We start from the raw sequence: 15333 nt of genomic DNA on the forward strand, positions 1-15333 counted from the left end.
TGTAGTGAACGTTGCTGCTTATTCAGACTCCATGTTTATCAGCCCCATCGGTCCTCTCTATATCGTCACAGGTGCATACATCCATTAACCAGTGTTCTTCTATCTTGGTCATGGGGACCCACTGGGTGTGCATGCTTTTGTTCCAGCCCTGTGCTAATACAACAAATCAACCAATCATTATTAAGCCATGTGGGTTCCCAGAACCAGGATTAAAGAACATTGTTTTAACCTCCTTGTTCTGTGTTCCCTCTCACCCTCCTTCACTCCCTCTCTATCCTCCCTCCCTCCCTCTCACCCTCCTTCACTCCCTCTCTATCCTCCCTCCCTCCCTCTCACCCTCCTTCACTCCCTCTCTATCCTCCCTCCCTCCCTCTCACCCTCCTTCACTCCCTCTCTATCCTCCCTCCCTCCCTCCCTCTCACCCTCCTTCACTCCCTCTCTATCCTCCCTCCCTCCCTCTCACCCTCCTTCACTCCCTCTCTATCCTCCCTCCCTCCCTCTCACGCCCCTCCTCTTCCTCCACATCCTCCCCCCTCACCTTCTCACTCCCTCCCTCCCTGCCCAGGCGGCTGTGAGTTAGACCTGGCCCGGTTCTTTCAGCTCATCAACGACATGGGCGGCATGCAGCAGGTCAGCGACATGAAGAAATGGAGTAAGCTAGCCGACCAGCTCCGTATCCCCAAGACTGCGCAGGTACTGTACCGCTTCAAGGTTGGGTCCCAAATCGCATAAACGGCACCCTGTTCCCTACATAGTAGACTGCTTTTGACCAGGACCCATAAGGCTCTGGCCTACTATATAGGGAATAAGGGGCCATTTGGTACCCAGCCACCTTGTGTTGACCATGATGCTGTTCTGTAACAAGCACTTCTTTCCAGCATCCATGTCTTGTAGTGTTTCATCTACACCTGAAGTGGGTCATGTTTTTTATTCTACCTTTTTATTTGAGACTGACTACTGATGAAAACCAACTGCCAGCCCAGCTAGCTGCATAGCTAAGTACAGCACTTTGACATTTGATGTGAACACTAACCTATGCCCACCCTGTCAACCTTCAAATGCAACGTAATAATGCCCTACCACCCAAACCACAGGATCGTCTGGCCAAGCTGCAGGAGGCCTACTGCCAGTACCTACTGTCCTACGACTCCCTGGACCCCGCTGAGCGCTCCCGCCTGGAGAGGGAGGTGCTGGAGGAGAAGGGGAGGCTGGAGAAGAGGAGGGGGCCCCTGGAGGGCCACCCAGATGACTCCCAACAGAGCCTGCTCCAGTTGCCCCGCTGTGAGCCCAAGAATGGCCTGGTAAACGGGGTGGTGCAGAGGAACGGCCTGCCCAGGAGCCTGGAGGAAGGAGAGAAAGAGGTGAAGAAACAGGAGGAGATGTGGCTGAGGTCCAGCAGGAGGAGGCTGTTCGCTCAGGAGAAGAAAGGAGGAGCGGAGGAGGAGGAAGGGGTTCTCAGCGACCAGCACAAGTGTATATACAGGGTAGGTCATTTCAGCCTGTCTCTGGCCCTGTACACACTCAGGTTGAACAACTGATGTTTAGCCCAACAAATTTAGCACAACAAATGTGATACAACAGAGTTTTTCTGGACAAAAAATAATTACACAAGCATAGTGGAGGCACTACACAACGCTTGTGTAAATATTGTTGCGCAAACGTGTGTGAAGAATCTATTGGTAGCAGAGTCTATTGGTTAATGAGCTCTGTGGTAGCTGTGTGTGTGCAGAGTGAATACAGTGCAGCACTGTCAATACAGTCTATTGGTTAATGAGCTCTGTGGTAGCTGTGTGTGTGCAGAGTGAATACAGTGCAACACTGTCAATACAGTGTGTATAGCTGTTAGTGCCTGGAGGCAGAACTACACTATCCCTGGTTCAGTTGCTCTCACATCTAATATAGGTCACTGCACATCTGCAAGCACAGAGGCCAAACACACAATCAGACACACGCGCGCACACACACCTCATTTTGACAACACGTCACCCCATGTCAACTTATCACTGTCAGTATTTCTGTCTTCATGCTCCATGATGCTCTTCTGTTGCTCACAGTTCTCTTATAAGTAGTATCAGTTAGTTCTGCTGTAGTATCAGTTAGTTATCCTGTAGGATCAGTTAGTTCTGCTGTAGGATCAGTTAGTTCTGCTGTAGTATCAGTTAGTTCTCCTGTAGTATCAGTTAGTTCTCCTGTAGTATCAGTTAGTTCTCCTGTAGTATCAGTTAGTTCTGCTGTAGGATCAGTTAGTTCTGCTGTAGTATCAGTTAGTTCTGCTGTAGGATCAGTTAGTTCTGCTGTAGTATCAGTTAGTTCTCCTGTAGTATCAGTTAGTTCTCCTGTAGTATCAGTTAGTTCTCCTGTAGTATCAGTTAGTTCTCCTGTAGTATCAGTTAGTTTTACTGTAGTATCAGTTAGTTATCCGGTAGTATCAGTTAGTTATCCTGTAGTATCAGTTAGTTCTCCTGTAGTATCAGTTAGTTCTCCTGTAGTATCAGTTAGTTCTCCTGTAGTATCAGTTAGTTCTACTGTAGTATCAGTTAGTTCTCCGGTAGTATCAGTTAGTTCTCCTGTAGTATCAGTTAGTTCTCCTGTAGTATCAGTTAGTTCTCCTGTAGTATCAGTTAGTTCTCCTGTAGTATCAGTTAGTTCTACTGTAGTATCAGTTAGTTCTACTGTAGTATCAGTTAGTTCTGCTGTAGTATCAGTTAGTTCTCCTGTAGTATCAGTTAGTTCTCCTGTAGTATCAGTTAGTTCTCCTGTAGTATCAGTTAGTTCTCCTGTAGTATCAGTTAGTTCTCCTGTAGTATCAGTTAGTTCTCCTGTAGTATCAGTTAGTTCTGCTGTAGTATCAGTTAGTTCTCCTGTAGTATCAGTTAGTTCTCCTGTAGTATCAGTTAGTTCTCCTGTAGTATCAGTTAGTTCTACTGTAGTATCAGTTAGTTCTCCTGTAGTATCAGTTAGTTCTCCTGTAGTATCAGTTAGTTCTCCTGTAGTATCAGTTAGTTCTCCTGTAGTATCAGTTAGTTCTCCGGTAGTATCAGTTAATTCTCCTGTAGTATCAGTTAGTTCTCCTGTAGTATCAGTTAGTTCCCCTGTAGTATCAGTTAGTTCTCCTGTAGTATCAGTTAGTTCTACTGTAGTATCAGTTAGTTCTCCTGTAGTATCAGTTAGTTATCCTGTAGTATCAGTTAGTTCTCCTGTAGTATCAGTTAGTTCTCCTGTAGTATCAGTTAGTTCTCCTGTAGTATCAGTTAGTTCTCCTGTTGTATCAGTTAGTTCTCCTGTAGTATCAGTTAGTTCTCCTGTAGTATCAGTTAGTTCTACTGTAGTATCAGTTAGTTATCCGGTAGTATCTGTTACAGTTCTCCTGTAATATCAATTACTTATAGCGTTTAATCTCTCCGTTTGACTTCCTACTTTTTTAATTAAACCTGGCTCGTAGGGAGTATTCTGTCTGTGAATGCCAGCATAGCTGGGTCCATATTAAATAAATATATTGGGCCATAATAAGAAATACAGCAATCTCCTCCACACATGTGGGAAAGCTTACAGTGACTTACTGTAGTCCAACAAACCAGGTATTGTCCTGGCACATTCAATACAGGCTCTCAGTCCGTCTGTCCCTGCCTGGCTGTCTGTTGTGTGTCTGAGCTTACGTCCCAAATGGTGCCCAATTCCCTGTGTAGTGCACTACTTTTAACCAAGGTCCTTAGGGATCTGATCAAAAGCAATGCACTATGTAAGGGAACAGGGTGCCATTTAGGACACAACCTGAGAAAAGCCTCTGGATGGAAGACTCCCCTTCAGCAGCAGGAAGAGGAAGGAAGATGACTTCATGCAGCACAATGATATCCACATGTCTCATGTAGTTTTCACCCTCTCAAAGAAAGCTTTCTGTTCTTGGTCTGGCTGTTGAACTAATATCCACATGTCTCATGTAGTTTTCACCCTCTCAAAGAAAGCTTTCTGTTCTTGGTCTGGCTGTTGAACTAACATCCACGTGTCTCATGTAGTTTTCACCCTCTCAAAGAAAGCCTTCTGTTCTTGGTCTGGCTGTTGAACTAATATCCACGTGTCTCATGTAGTTTTCACCCTCTCAAAGAAAGCCTTCTGTTCTTGGTCTGGCTGTTGAACTAACATCCATGTGTCTCATGTAGTTTTCACCCTCTCAAAGAAAGCCTTCTGTTCTTGGTCTGGCTGTTGAACTAATATCCACATGTCTCATGTAGTTTTCACCCTCTCAAAGAAAGCCTTCTGTTCTTGGTCTGGCTGTTGAACTAACATCCACGTGTCTCATGTAGTTTTCACCCTCTCAAAGAAAGCCTTCTGTTCTTGGTCTGGCTGTTGAACTAATATCCACATGTCTCATGTAGTTTTCACCCTCTCAAAGAAAGCCTTCTGTTCTTGGTCTGGCTGTTGAACTAACATCCATGTGTCTCATGTAGTTTTCACCCTCTCAAAGAAAGCCTTCTGTTCTTGGTCTGGCTGTTGAACTAACATCCATGTGTCTCATGTAGTTTTCACCCTCTCAAAGAAAGCCTTCTGTTCTTGGTCTGGCTGTTGAACTAATATCCACATGTCTCATGTAGTTTTCACCCTCTCAAAGAAAGCCTTCTGTTCTTGGTCTGGCTGTTGAACTAACATCCACGTGTCTCATGTAGTTTTCACCCTCTCAAAGAAAGCCTTCTGTTCTTGGTCTGGCTGTTGAACTAATATCCACATGTCTCATGTAGTTTTCACCCTCTCAAAGAAAGCTTTCTGTTCTTGGTCTGGCTGTTGAACTAACATCCACGTGTCTCATGTAGTTTTCACCCTCTCAAAGAAAGCCTTCTGTTCTTGGTCTGGCTGTTGAACTAATATCCACATGTCTCATGTAGTTTTCACCCTCTCAAAGAAAGCCTTCTGTTCTTGGTCTGGCTGTTGAACTAACATCCACGTGTCTCATGTAGTTTTCACCCTCTCAAAGAAAGCCTTCTGTTCTTGGTCTGGCTGTTGAACTAATATCCACATATCTCATGTAGTTTTCACCCTCTCAAAGAAAGCTTTCTGTTCTTGGTCTGGCTGTTGAACTAATATCCACGTGTCTCATGTAGTTTTCACCCTCTCAAAGAAAGCCTTCTGTTCTTGGTCTGGCTGTTGAACTAACATCCACATGTCTCATGTAGTTTTCACCCTCTCAAAGAAAGCCTTCTGTTCTTGGTCTGGCTGTTGAACTAACATCCACATGTCTCATGTAGTTTTCACCCTCTCAAAGAAAGATTTCTGTTCTTGGTCTGGCTGTTGAACTAACATCCACGTGTCTCATGTAGTTTTCACCCTCTCAAAGAAAGCTTTCTGTTCTTGGTCTGGCTGTTGAACTAACATCCACGTGTCTCATGTAGTTTTCACCCTCTCAAAGAAAGCCTTCTGTTCTTGGTCTGGCTGTTGAACTAACATCCACGTGTCTCATGTAGTTTTCACCCTCTCAAAGAAAGCCTTCTGTTCTTGGTCTGGCTGTTGAACTAACATCCACATGTCTCATGTAGTTTTCACCCTCTCAAAGAAAGCCTTCTGTTTTTGGTCTGGCTGTTGAACTAACATCCACATGTCTCATGTAGTTTTCACCCTCTCAAAGAAAGCCTTCTGTTCTTGGTCTGGCTGTTGAACTAACATCCACGTGTCTCATGTAGTTTTCACCCTCTCAAAGAAAGCCTTCTGTACTTGGTCTGGCTGTTGAACTAACATCCATGTGTCTCATGTAGTTTTCACCCTCTCAAAGAAAGCCTTTTGTTCATGGTCTGGCTGTTGAACTAACATCCACATGTCTCATGTAGTATTCACCCTCTCAAAGAAAGCCTTCTGTTCTTGGTCTGGCTGTTGAACTAACATCCATGTGTCTCATGTAGTTTTCACCCTCTCAAAGAAAGCCTTCTGTTCTTGGTCTGGCTGTTGAACTAATATCCACGTGTCTCATGTAGTTTTCACCCTCTCAAAGAAAGCCTTCTGTTCTTGGTCTGGCTGTTGAACTAACATCCACATGTCTCATGTAGTTTTCACCCTCTCAAAGAAAGATTTCTGTTCTTGGTCTGGCTGTTGAACTAACATCCACGTGTCTCATGTAGTTTTCACCCTCTCAAAGAAAGCCTTCTGTTCTTGGTCTGGCTGTTGAACTAACATCCACGTGTCTCATGTAGTTTTCACCCTCTCAAAGAAAGCTTTCTGTTCTTGGTCTGGCTGTTGAACTAACATCCACGTGTCTCATGTAGTTTTCACCCTCTCAAAGAAAGCTTTCTGTTCTTGGTCTGGCTGTTGAACTAACATCCACGTGTCTCATGTAGTTTTCACCCTCTCAAAGAAAGCCTTCTGTTCTTGGTCTGGCTGTTGAACTAACATCCACGTGTCTCATGTAGTTTTCACCCTCTCAAAGAAAGCCTTCTGTTCTTGGTCTGGCTGTTGAACTAATATCCACATGTCTCATGTAGTTTTCACCCTCTCAAAGAAAGCTTTCTGTTCTTGGTCTGGCTGTTGAACTAACATCCACGTGTCTCATGTAGTTTTCACCCTCTCAAAGAAAGCCTTCTGTTCTTGGTCTGGCTGTTGAACTAATATCCACATGTCTCATGTAGTTTTCACCCTCTCAAAGAAAGCCTTCTGTTCTTGGTCTGGCTGTTGAACTAATATCCACATGTCTAATGTCGTTTTCACCCTCTCAAAGAAAGCCTTCTGTTCTTGGTCTGGCTGTTGAACTAATATCCACATGTCTCATGTAGTTTTCACCCTCTCAAAGAAAGCCTTCTGTTCTTGGTCTGGCTGTTGAACTAACATCCACATGTCTCATGTAGTTTTCACCCTCTCAAAGAAAGCCTTCTGTTCTTGGTCTGGCTGTTGAACTAACATCCACATGTCTCATGTAGTTTTCACCCTCTCAAAGAAAGCTTTCTGTTCTTGGTCTGGCTGTTGAACTAACATCCACATGTCTCATGTAGTTTTCACCCTCTCAAAGAAAGCCTTCTGTTCTTGGTCTGGCTGTTGAACTAATATCCACATGTCTCATGTAGTTTTCACCCTCTCAAAGAAAGCCTTCTGTTCTTGGTCTGGCTGTTGAACTAACATCCACATGTCTCATGTAGTTTTCACCCTCTCAAAGAAAGCCTTCTGTTCTTGGTCTGGCTGTTGAACTAACATCCACATGTCTCATGTAGTTTTCACCCTCTCAAAGAAAGATTTCTGTTCTTGGTCTGGCTGTTGAACTAACATCCACGTGTCTCATGTAGTTTTCACCCTCTCAAAGAAAGCTTTCTGTTCTTGGTCTGGCTGTTGAACTAACATCCACGTGTCTCATGTAGTTTTCACCCTCTCAAAGAAAGCCTTCTGTTCTTGGTCTGGCTGTTGAACTAACATCCACGTGTCTCATGTAGTTTTCACCCTCTCAAAGAAAGCCTTCTGTTCTTGGTCTGGCTGTTGAACTAACATCCACATGTCTCATGTAGTTTTCACCCTCTCAAAGAAAGCCTTCTGTTTTTGGTCTGGCTGTTGAACTAACATCCACATGTCTCATGTAGTTTTCACCCTCTCAAAGAAAGCCTTCTGTTCTTGGTCTGGCTGTTGAACTAACATCCACGTGTCTCATGTAGTTTTCACCCTCTCAAAGAAAGCCTTCTGTACTTTGTCTGGCTGTTGAACTAACATCCATGTGTCTCATGTAGTTTTCACCCTCTCAAAGAAAGCCTTTTGTTCATGGTCTGGCTGTTGAACTAACATCCACATGTCTCATGTAGTATTCACCCTCTCAAAGAAAGCCTTCTGTTCTTGGTCTGGCTGTTGAACTAACATCCATGTGTCTCATGTAGTTTTCACCCTCTCAAAGAAAGCCTTCTGTTCTTGGTCTGGCTGTTGAACTAATATCCACGTGTCTCATGTAGTTTTCACCCTCTCAAAGAAAGCCTTCTGTTCTTGGTCTGGCTGTTGAACTAACATCCACATGTCTCATGTAGTTTTCACCCTCTCAAAGAAAGATTTCTGTTCTTGGTCTGGCTGTTGAACTAACATCCACGTGTCTCATGTAGTTTTCACCCTCTCAAAGAAAGCCTTCTGTTCTTGGTCTGGCTGTTGAACTAACATCCACGTGTCTCATGTAGTTTTCACCCTCTCAAAGAAAGCTTTCTGTTCTTGGTCTGGCTGTTGAACTAACATCCACGTGTCTCATGTAGTTTTCACCCTCTCAAAGAAAGCTTTCTGTTCTTGGTCTGGCTGTTGAACTAACATCCACGTGTCTCATGTAGTTTTCACCCTCTCAAAGAAAGCCTTCTGTTCTTGGTCTGGCTGTTGAACTAACATCCACGTGTCTCATGTAGTTTTCACCCTCTCAAAGAAAGCCTTCTGTTCTTGGTCTGGCTGTTGAACTAATATCCACATGTCTCATGTAGTTTTCACCCTCTCAAAGAAAGCTTTCTGTTCTTGGTCTGGCTGTTGAACTAACATCCACGTGTCTCATGTAGTTTTCACCCTCTCAAAGAAAGCCTTCTGTTCTTGGTCTGGCTGTTGAACTAATATCCACATGTCTCATGTAGTTTTCACCCTCTCAAAGAAAGCCTTCTGTTCTTGGTCTGGCTGTTGAACTAATATCCACATGTCTAATGTCGTTTTCACCCTCTCAAAGAAAGCCTTCTGTTCTTGGTCTGGCTGTTGAACTAATATCCACATGTCTCATGTAGTTTTCACCCTCTCAAAGAAAGCCTTCTGTTCTTGGTCTGGCTGTTGAACTAACATCCACATGTCTCATGTAGTTTTCACCCTCTCAAAGAAAGCCTTCTGTTCTTGGTCTGGCTGTTGAACTAACATCCACATATCTCATGTAGTTTTCACCCTCTCAAAGAAAGCTTTCTGTTCTTGGTCTGGCTGTTGAACTAACATCCACATGTCTCATGTAGTTTTCACCCTCTCAAAGAAAGCCTTCTGTTCTTGGTCTGGCTGTTGAACTAATATCCACATGTCTCATGTAGTTTTCACCCTCTCAAAGAAAGCCTTCTGTTCTTGGTCTGGCTGTTGAACTAACATCCACGTGTCTCATGTAGTTTTCACCCTCTCAAAGAAAGCTTTCTGTTCTTGGTCTGGCTGTTGAACTAACATCCACGTGTCTCATGTAGTTTTCACCCTCTCAAAGAAAGCCTTCTGTTCTTGGTCTGGCTGTTGAACTAACATCCACGTGTCTCATGTAGTTTTCACCCTCTCAAAGAAAGCCTTCTGTTCTTGGTCTGGCTGTTGAACTAACATCCACATGTCTCATGTAGTTTTCACCCTCTCAAAGAAAGCCTTCTGTTTTTGGTCTGGCTGTTGAACTAACATCCACATGTCTCATGTAGTTTTCACCCTCTCAAAGAAAGCCTTCTGTTCTTGGTCTGGCTGTTGAACTAACATCCACGTGTCTCATGTAGTTTTCACCCTCTCAAAGAAAGCCTTCTGTACTTGGTCTGGCTGTTGAACTAACATCCATGTGTCTCATGTAGTTTTCACCCTCTCAAAGAAAGCCTTTTGTTCATGGTCTGGCTGTTGAACTAACATCCACATGTCTCATGTAGTATTCACCCTCTCAAAGAAAGCCTTCTGTTCTTGGTCTGGCTGTTGAACTAACATCCATGTGTCTCATGTAGTTTTCACCCTCTCAAAGAAAGCCTTCTGTTCTTGGTCTGGCTGTTGAACTAATATCCACGTGTCTCATGTAGTTTTCACCCTCTCAAAGAAAGCCTTCTGTTCTTGGTCTGGCTGTTGAACTAACATCCACATGTCTCATGTAGTTTTCACCCTCTCAAAGAAAGATTTCTGTTCTTGGTCTGGCTGTTGAACTAACATCCACGTGTCTCATGTAGTTTTCACCCTCTCAAAGAAAGCCTTCTGTTCTTGGTCTGGCTGTTGAACTAACATCCACGTGTCTCATGTAGTTTTCACCCTCTCAAAGAAAGCTTTCTGTTCTTGGTCTGGCTGTTGAACTAACATCCACGTGTCTCATGTAGTTTTCACCCTCTCAAAGAAAGCTTTCTGTTCTTGGTCTGGCTGTTGAACTAACATCCACGTGTCTCATGTAGTTTTCACCCTCTCAAAGAAAGCCTTCTGTTCTTGGTCTGGCTGTTGAACTAACATCCACGTGTCTCATGTAGTTTTCACCCTCTCAAAGAAAGCCTTCTGTTCTTGGTCTGGCTGTTGAACTAATATCCACATGTCTCATGTAGTTTTCACCCTCTCAAAGAAAACTTTCTGTCCTTGGTCTGGCTGTTGAACTAACATCCACGTGTCTCATGTAGTTTTCACCCTCTCAAAGAAAGCCTTCTGTTCTTGGTCTGGCTGTTGAACTAATATCCACATGTCTCATGTAGTTTTCACCCTCTCAAAGAAAGCCTTCTGTTCTTGGTCTGGCTGTTGAACTAATATCCACATGTCTAATGTCGTTTTCACCCTCTCAAAGAAAGCCTTCTGTTCTTGGTCTGGCTGTTGAACTAATATCCACATGTCTCATGTAGTTTTCACCCTCTCAAAGAAAGCCTTCTGTTCTTGGTCTGGCTGTTGAACTAACATCCACATGTCTCATGTAGTTTTCACCCTCTCAAAGAAAGCCTTCTGTTCTTGGTCTGGCTGTTGAACTAACATCCACGTGTCTCATGTAGTTTTCACCCTCTCAAAGAAAGCCTTCTGTTCTTGGTCTGGCTGTTGAACTAATATCCACATGTCTCATGTAGTTTTCACCCTCTCAAAGAAAGCTTTCTGTTCTTGGTCTGGCTGTTGAACTAACATCCACGTGTCTCATGTAGTTTTCACCCTCTCAAAGAAAGCCTTCTGTTCTTGGTCTGGCTGTTGAACTAATATCCACATGTCTCATGTAGTTTTCACCCTCTCAAAGAAAGCCTTCTGTTCTTGGTCTGGCTGTTGAACTAATATCCACATGTCTAATGTCGTTTTCACCCTCTCAAAGAAAGCCTTCTGTTCTTGGTCTGGCTGTTGAACTAATATCCACATGTCTCATGTAGTTTTCACCCTCTCAAAGAAAGCCTTCTGTTCTTGGTCTGGCTGTTGAACTAACATCCACATGTCTCATGTAGTTTTCACCCTCTCAAAGAAAGCCTTCTGTTCTTGGTCTGGCTGTTGAACTAACATCCACATGTCTCATGTAGTTTTCACCCTCTCAAAGAAAGCTTTCTGTTCTTGGTCTGGCTGTTGAACTAACATCCACATGTCTCATGTAGTTTTCACCCTCTCAAAGAAAGCCTTCTGTTCTTGGTCTGGCTGTTGAACTAATATCCACATGTCTCATGTAGTTTTCACCCTCTCAAAGAAAGCCTTCTGTTCTTGGTCTGGCTGTTGAACTAACATCCACGTGTCTCATGTAGTTTTCACCCTCTCAAAGAAAGCCTTCTGTTCTTGGTCTGGCTGTTGAACTAACATCCATGTGTCTCATGTAGTTTTCACCCTCTCAAAGAAAGCCTTTTGTTCATGGTCTGGCTGTTGAACTAACATCCACATGTCTCATGTAGTATTCACCCTCTCAAAGAAAGCCTTCTGTTCTTGGTCTGGCTGTTGAACTAACATCCATGTGTCTCATGTAGTTTTCACCCTCTCAAAGAAAGCCTTCTGTTCTTGGTCTGGCTGTTGAACTAATATCCACGTGTCTCATGTAGTTTTCACCCTCTCAAAGAAAGCCTTCTGTTCTTGGTCTGGCTGTTGAACTAACATCCACATGTCTCATGTAGTTTTCACCCTCTCAAAGAAAGATTTCTGTTCTTGGTCTGGCTGTTGAACTAACATCCACGTGTCTCATGTAGTTTTCACCCTCTCAAAGAAAGCTTTCTGTTCTTGGTCTGGCTGTTGAACTAACATCCACATGTCTCATGTAGTTTTCACCCTCTCAAAGAAAGATTTCTGTTCTTGATCTGGCTGTTGAACTAACATCCACGTGTCTCATGTAGTTTTCACCCTCTCAAAGAAAGCTTTCTGTTCTTGGTCTGGCTGTTGAACTAACATCCACGTGTCTCATGTAGTATTCACTCTCTCAAAGAAAGCCTTCTGTTCTTGGTCTGGCTGTTGAACTAACATCCACGTGTCTCATGTAGTTTTCACCCTCTCAAAGAAAGCCTTCTGTTCTTGGTCTGGCTGTTGAACTAATATCCACGTGTCTCATGTAGTTTTCACCCTCTCAAAGAAAGCCTTCTGTTCATGGTCTGGCTGTTGAACTAACATCCACATGTCTCATGTAGTTTTCACCCTCTCAAAGAAAGCCTTCTGTTCTTGGTCTGGCTGTTGAACTAATATCCACATGTCTAATGTCGTTTTCACCCTCTCAAAGAAAGCCTTCTGTTCTTGGTCTGGCTGTTGAACTAATATCCACATGTCTCATGTAGTTTTCACCCTCTCAAAGAAAGCCTTCTGTTCTTGGTCTGGCTGTTGAACTAACATCCACATGTCTCATGTAGTTTTCACCCTCTCAAAGAAAGCCTTCTGTTCTTGGTCTGGCTGTTGAACTAACATCCACGTGTCTCATGTAGTTTTCACCCTCTCAAAGAAAGCCTTCTGTTCTTGGTCTGGCTGTTGAACTAATATCCACATGTCTCATGTAGTTTTCACCCTCTCAAAGAAAGCTTTCTGTTCTTGGTCTGGCTGTTGAACTAACATCCACGTGTCTCATGTAGTTTTCACCCTCTCAAAGAAAGCCTTCTGTTCTTGGTCTGGCTGTTGAACTAATATCCACATGTCTCATGTAGTTTTCACCCTCTCAAAGAAAGCCTTCTGTTCTTGGTCTGGCTGTTGAACTAATATCCACATGTCTAATGTCGTTTTCACCCTCTCAAAGAAAGCCTTCTGTTCTTGGTCTGGCTGTTGAACTAATATCCACATGTCTCATGTAGTTTTCACCCTCTCAAAGAAAGCCTTCTGTTCTTGGTCTAGCTGTTGAACTAACATCCACATGTCTCATGTAGTTTTCACCCTCTCAAAGAAAGCCTTCTGTTCTTGGTCTGGCTGTTGAACTAACATCCACATGTCTCATGTAGTTTTCACCCTCTCAAAGAAAGCTTTCTGTTCTTGGTCTGGCTGTTGAACTAACATCCACATGTCTCATGTAGTTTTCACCCTCTCAAAGAAAGCCTTCTGTTCTTGGTCTGGCTGTTGAACTAATATCCACATGTCTCATGTAGTTTTCACCCTCTCAAAGAAAGCCTTCTGTTCTTGGTCTGGCTGTTGAACTAACATCCACGTGTCTCATGTAGTTTTCACCCTCTCAAAGAAAGCCTTCTGTTCTTGGTCTGGCTGTTGAACTAACATCCATGTGTCTCATGTAGTTTTCACCCTCTCAAAGAAAGCCTTTTGTTCATGGTCTGGCTGTTGAACTAACATCCACATGTCTCATGTAGTATTCACCCTCTCAAAGAAAGCCTTCTGTTCTTGGTCTGGCTGTTGAACTAACATCCATGTGTCTCATGTAGTTTTCACCCTCTCAAAGAAAGCCTTCTGTTCTTGGTCTGGCTGTTGAACTAATATCCACGTGTCTCATGTAGTTTTCACCCTCTCAAAGAAAGCCTTCTGTTCTTGGTCTGGCTGTTGAACTAACATCCACATGTCTCATGTAGTTTTCACCCTCTCAAAGAAAGATTTCTGTTCTTGGTCTGGCTGTTGAACTAACATCCACGTGTCTCATGTAGTTTTCACCCTCTCAAAGAAAGCTTTCTGTTCTTGGTCTGGCTGTTGAACTAACATCCACATGTCTCATGTAGTTTTCACCCTCTCAAAGAAAGATTTCTGTTCTTGGTCTGGCTGTTGAACTAACATCCACGTGTCTCATGTAGTTTTCACCCTCTCAAAGAAAGCTTTCTGTTCTTGGTCTGGCTGTTGAACTAACATCCACGTGTCTCATGTAGTATTCACTCTCTCAAAGAAAGCCTTCTGTTCTTGGTCTGGCTGTTGAACTAACATCCACGTGTCTCATGTAGTTTTCACCCTCTCAAAGAAAGCCTTCTGTTCTTGGTCTGGCTGTTGAACTAATATCCACGTGTCTCATGTAGTTTTCACCCTCTCAAAGAAAGCCTTCTGTTCATGGTCTGGCTGTTGAACTAACATCCACATGTCTCATGTAGTATTCACCCTCTCAAAGAAAGCCTTCTGTTTTTGGTCTGTCTGTTGAACTAACATCCACGTGTCTCATGTAGTTTTCACCCTCTCAAAGAAAGCCTTCTGTTTTTGGTCTGGCTGTTGAACTAACTCCCCCATCTGGTCGGCTGTGATAATCGTTACATTGACAGTGGGCTGCGTCCCAAATCGCATCCTATTCCCTTTCTAGTGCACTACTTTTGACCAGAGCCTGTTCAAAAGTAGGGTGCCATTTGGGACGGAGACAATGTATCAAAGGACATAAAAGACTACTTCCTGTGTGGTCTTACTAGTCTCTGTGGTTGTGTTTCTGTGTCATTACATTGACTGTACATCAAGACACCTCAGTCCATCAGCTTTTACCCTCTTTGTTTGTGTCCATGATTTGCTCTGATAATCTTTACATTGACTTTATATCAAGGGAACTTGAAAGGGACCATAAGGTCTTACCCCTCTCTTTGTGTTTCTCTATGGCAGGGGAAGTCGGTTTCTCTCACTACGTTCTACAGGACTGCCAGGAATACTATGAACATGTGCTTCAACAAGGAGCCTGGGACGGCTGAGGTGGAGGTAAGGTCTACGTATCCTAAACTACATAGGTTGCACTACTTAGGGCCCTATTCAGATTTCAGACTTGAGAGAAGTTGACTTTAACATGGACTTAAATCAAAACGTTTTGATTTGTCCATATTTTATTGACCTAAATCCATGTTAAGTCTACTTATTTCAAGTCTGAATCGGCCCTTAGTGCACTACTTTTGGTCAGGGCCCTGGTCAAAAGTAGTGCACTGTAAAGGGAATAGGGTGCTATTTGGGACGCATCCATATAATCATAAAGAATAAGTAGTATAATTCACTGTGACCATTTGAAGTGTAACTGTGCCTTTGAGACGACTGAACAGGTCATTAACATATTCCTCCTCTCCTTTTGTCCTTCTCAGCCATCCCACTGTGTGATCTAATATCACTACTTGTTATTAATCTACATTAATGTATGTTATTCATCTACATTAATGTAACAACGTTTCTGTCTGTGATTGCAGCAGGAGTACTGGAACATCGTGGAGCAGAGGGAATGTCACGTTGCAGTGCACTGTGGGAAAGTGGACACTAAAACTCATGGGAGTGGCTTCCCTGTTGGAAAGTCGGAGCCGTTTTCAAAGTAAGGGCCGATGCATTAGTTAACATGAGAACATAACAGCATTATCCTATCATATGAATTGAGGA

At 43.4% G+C, this 15333-nt stretch overlaps 1 protein-coding gene across 2 annotated transcripts in view; it reads left to right on the forward strand.

Moving 5' to 3' along the window:
- Nucleotides 1-15333, forward strand: part of LOC311139788 (protein Jumonji-like) — an 83559-nt gene that overhangs the window by 59692 nt on the left and 8534 nt on the right. For both annotated transcript variants that reach the window (XM_084174737.1, XM_084174738.1), the window contains exons 8-11: nt 566-693; nt 1095-1484; nt 14584-14676; nt 15150-15268. In XM_084174737.1, the coding sequence (XP_084030863.1) occupies nt 566-693; nt 1095-1484; nt 14584-14676; nt 15150-15268 (730 nt within the window). The remainder of the gene's footprint in view (nt 1-565; nt 694-1094; nt 1485-14583; nt 14677-15149; nt 15269-15333) is intronic.

This window comes from Coregonus lavaretus (assembly GCF_964263955.1).
Source record: "Coregonus lavaretus genome assembly, chromosome: 13".
Lineage (NCBI taxonomy): Eukaryota > Metazoa > Chordata > Actinopteri > Salmoniformes > Salmonidae > Coregonus > Coregonus lavaretus.